At 38.7% G+C, this 4,790-nt stretch overlaps 1 protein-coding gene across 1 annotated transcript; it reads right to left on the reverse strand.

The window, feature by feature from the left end:
* Positions 1 to 765: 765 nt before the first annotated feature.
* LOC308175963 (cytochrome c oxidase subunit 8A, mitochondrial) lies at positions 766 to 3,285 on the reverse strand. Its single transcript, XM_080550538.1, has 2 exons — positions 3,127 to 3,285; positions 766 to 1,178 (listed from the first exon to the last, which is right to left on the reverse strand). Exons 1-2 carry the CDS (start codon positions 3,238 to 3,240, stop codon positions 1,068 to 1,070), a joined length of 225 nt encoding a protein of 74 aa, XP_080406664.1. The 5' UTR covers positions 3,241 to 3,285; the 3' UTR covers positions 766 to 1,067.
* Positions 3,286 to 4,790: the final 1,505 nt, after the last annotated feature.

Below are 4,790 nucleotides of genomic sequence, written 5' to 3' on the forward strand. Positions count from 1 at the left end.
ATGAATAAAAGGACAGGTTAATCGAAAATCCAAGTTTGTTGTCAGACATTCCAGACCTCAAAGTATAGGCCTATGCCAAGGTGAGTCCAAGTCTCACACCATACAGTAGTTAGTGTGAATCCAGCCATATGGCTCAATCCTGAAGGTTAGCACCTTTTCCATTATTTTGATATTGAGGCATATAGCTGCATCTGTTCAACAGATGGCATGGACATCGAGCCCTCTTTAGGTCCGAAAACATTGGACAAACTTAGATTTTTAAGTGAAATGTCCCTTTAATGTGATTGTGAAGTTGCGGGTTTAGTTGAGATTTTACGTAATATTATTTGATTCAACTACTGTAATCATATTCATAGGTGAGGAAATGTCATCCCTCCTCTTTGACTGTGTTATTACAATGTGATTTAAATCAATTGTATGTCACACTGCATGCAGGTTCATTACTCACATACAGTATATTAAATACAAAAAAACAATGTTTTAGATGTTAGATATTTAGAGTTGTTAAAAGCTCAAAAAGACAGGAAATTCGATTGAGCACCATAACTCTAATTCTGACCAATGCACTGACAGGGTTTTCCAGCACTCAGGAGTGTGATGAAAAACAACCTTTTTCAAAACAATGTCCGAGCAACTTGTAAATATGTGGCCAGTTGTCTGAAGAAGATAATCAGAAAACTATCTGTATTTAGACTAACAACTAAAATGAATAGACACTGACAAAGTCTGCCAATACAGCATACATTTATTGATTATGGTGGTGACTTGGCAGTTTTACAGCATAGGGATGTTGCAGTGACATTAGGGGCCATATTTCTGAGGCATTAGACACCAAGCTACAAGAGCTCACTCATACAAAAATGTGAGGTGAAGCTGTCAGTCAAATATTTCCTTTGTGGTTTCTCGTAAGTGTTCTCTTATGAGCTGTAGTAGTTATTGTGCAGTAATTGATAGATGACTGGTTTGTTCCATGCAATGTTGAGTTACGTATTAGCATGGTGGCTAATGCGTTGTATACAGCCGTGGTTTGTAGCGTGGTAGAGAGTGCGTGAAGATGCTGGGGGTCTTCACGATGGCGGAGGACGGGGTCTTTGGCGATACTCTGGAAGGTGGTGCATGATCCACCCAGCGGGGAGGAGCATAGCAACCGCAAACACAGACATGATGAAGAAACTTAGCTGTGTAAGAGAGGAGATAGGAAACATGAGGTTTAGCCAAACATTCTGCAAACTATCCTCCATTTATTGTATCTAGTCAAATTCGGTGGCTCTGATCTAATGTGCAACCTAAAGTTACCAAAAGTTACCAAAACTGGGGGCTCCAATTGCACGTGCCAAAAAGTGAAGTAAAGTCGGCCATCTTAACTGTAATATAGCTAATGGACACAATGACGCATAATACAACGGGGGTTTTGAATACTGCAATTAGTGTTTGCTTGATATGCAATGCATTTCCAGACTGTTTACTAAAACTAGTTGAATAGTGACCGTTTTCTAACAAACATTATTAGACAAGGCATTGTAGGCCTACAATACAAATCATGCTGCAGAGTATTCTGTTGTTAGGTATGCATGCTCTGCTCAGCACTATTTCCACAAGCACATTGGGGGATGTCATGTCTTTTCTGTGAAGGGTTCATTGAGTTTAAAGCTTGCAGTATATTTAATTAATACATGTTTCTCATCATTTTAGCAGCAGATACTAACATTAGTAGCCTACAGTATCAAGGAAGTGTCATGATTTCCTTTTTAACACAAATCCCATAAAATGATACCCAATCTTCCTTCTGCCTTTTGGCTAATATCAAGTGTAGAAATATATTGTATTCCTCCTTCATTTATACAGTCTCATTGAGATAAAACATATTTACAGGAGTGACCTATTCAACTCATCTCATCAGCCAGCTCTCAGGACAAACTAATGTCCCTTCCATATTAATTGTGTCGTTTAAAAAAATACTAATAACATGCACCAATAACAAAGCACTTTAGGTTATTGGATTACTATCATCAAAGGTGTTGGGGGGGAAATGCCCCCATACACACAGCTATGCACCTCATATACTACACACCTTCCCTGGAAGTTTCTAGGGAGGCCTCCTTGACCCACAATATACATCAGAAGCACCTGTCCTGGGAAATTGATTTGAGTGATGAAAAGTATGTGTGTGTGTGTGTGTGTGTGTGTGTGTGTGTGTGTCAATAAATAATCATGAATTATTATCCAAAAACCCTTCTGGTAAGTTAGAAATCATTGAATGAATAAGTGCTCTGCTCTGTATCTGAGTAAAAAGATAGGAGCCAAGACAGGACGTAAAAGAATAAACATTTACTCAGTATGATTACCCTTATCTAACTAAAACAAATACTTCTACAAAAACAACACAAATATTCTCTCTGTCCAGATCTTCTAATTAAAATGTAGGAATGTTTGTGGCTGGATAAACAAGATATTGGCCAGCTTGGTAAGATTGCACTGATCTTGTACTGAAAAAAGACCCACAGAAGACCATTTCTTACAAATTCAGGATTCATTATCTATTGTCAAGTATCATTATTATGTTGTTGATGTCTTGTTTTTCGTAATAGAACGACATTGTTGATAATGCTAAACATTTGAGTTAACCTGTTACACCAAATCTATTGTCATTTCGTACATTAATTCATTGCTTTACTTTATATAAGTAAAGGGGCTACACGTAATATGGTACTACAGCATACAATGGCCTTGGAAAATCTGCAGGGCTTGTAGAACGATTGTGTTTAAAAGTAATATCTCACCACCAATGTTTTGAATGGCTATGGTATTAGATTATTAATTTCTCCTGGATGGTAAGGTTGTCAAATCATAGCTTGTTACAGAAAGTAGGCATATCAAAACTATCTAAGCTAGTACCAATGGCTAAACATAATGCTTGTAATTGCTAATTGTAATTGCAATTTCGATTTAATTTGTATCTCCTTTAACATAAAGTTGAAACTATGATTGCAAGAAACACCAAGAACAATGCATACAAAAATACAGACTAGGACAGTATACAGACAAACAGTCTCATAAAGAGAGGATTTAATGTGGTTCCGATGTACTTCAGACCACAAAGTAAGCTGGGAGTATTGAAACACTCACCCCAGGTCCAATCTTGGTCTTGGGCGGCTTGCTGTAGATACTGGACCTCCTCTCCTTCAGGACCATCTTAGCCCGGACCAGAGCCGCAGTCTGCGGCGTCCGGCTCACAAACATCCTGGCGGGAGTCAGGTCAGTCTGGTGAGAGAGTGTGTGTGTATGTGTGTGTGTGTGTGTGTGTGGATATGAAGGATGGGGCGAGAGGGGAGCTCTGGTCTCAAGAGTGCTGAGGAGCCTTCCTATCCAACAGAGACCAGAACCTAACAAGGCAGCCAAACCAGCTCATTAATGGGGTGGAGTCAGGGCCATGGTAAGCCATCACAACAGAGGGGGTGTGGAGTAGCATTGTCAACTGTCGCCAAAAAGATGATGAACTTGAGAGGCACAGTCTGGGAGGTTTGAGATACAGCCTGTTGAAAGGCCTGAACAAATCAACCTAAGGTATTGATGTGTATCTGTAGGAAAGGTTGTACCGAAGACTTGATTTAAAGTGAGGCAGTCTGAGAATTATTTCAAGTCAGTATTTCACTTCATTTTCTTAATGTCAGTATTTCAATACACCCTGACCTCAACCTGCCATAAATCTTTTTGTTCCTCTCGATGATACCTTGTTCCAGCTTAATGAACACAAGCAGTAGCTCAGCCGGTGTGAATGTAACAAATCATACACATACAATTCTTCTTTTATTCATGACTAGTATTAACAATGTATTGAAGGTACAGTTAATTTCCCCAAAATGTGACCACATTGGACAGAAATGTACCCTGCTGTGCATTTCTGCACTACAAAAGATCATATTATTGCACATAAATATTTTGCACTGCCCATTGCACTTGTCATTATTAATGTCATAATACATCATACATATTGTTTCTTGTGTTTATATTTTGCAGTTTAGTTTAGGACGTTTATTGTATAGTATATGTACATTTTGTATAACATTGCTCACAGAGTAGTGACAATGAAGAACTTTAAACAATATCTTATTATATCTTATTATATCTTAAAACATTAAGGACCTCAGTTACCCTGGATATGGACAATCTCTCTACAAGCTCTTAAACCTGTCATAACATGATACACCCTCTTGCTAAACTGAACCTTGCCCAGCACAACCAAACACCTGGCACTCTGGTGTCGGTCCTGCCATCAGATGTTGTACCTGTACAATGACCAGCTGATTGGGAGTGATCTGATTAACGTCACAGATCAAAGGAGGAGAAAGGATGTAGAAGGGGAAAAGCCAGCTGTGTTTTCTATCATCTGTCAAGACTTGCCTGAGGACCCATTCTTCATCCGGCACAGTGTCTATGTTGTGTGTTGAATTAACACGCAACCCCTATATGTGAACCAGAGCTGTTAACCATTTTAAAAAGTATATTCCTTATAACAGTAAGAGAAAACCAATATCCCATTCATTGCTATTTAGTAGGGCAAACTGTGATACCAAAGAAACTAATATACGAAAATATTGACATTTTTACAGATTTTCATTGATTTGCTTTGACATTGTAAGTATGCTTTAAGTCTCTGTGAGAGAAAATGTTTTAGACGAGGCCTGTCACATAAACTGCCCCTGAAAGCATGCCAGCTTAAGGATATTGGTTGAGATATGTTATTACAATGGCATAGAGAATCTGATCAGTCCATGTGTGGCAAAACGACC

This window comes from Nansenia antarctica, assembly GCF_963989245.1.
Source record: "Nansenia antarctica genome assembly, chromosome: 1".
Taxonomy (NCBI): Eukaryota; Metazoa; Chordata; class Actinopteri; order Argentiniformes; family Microstomatidae; genus Nansenia; species Nansenia antarctica.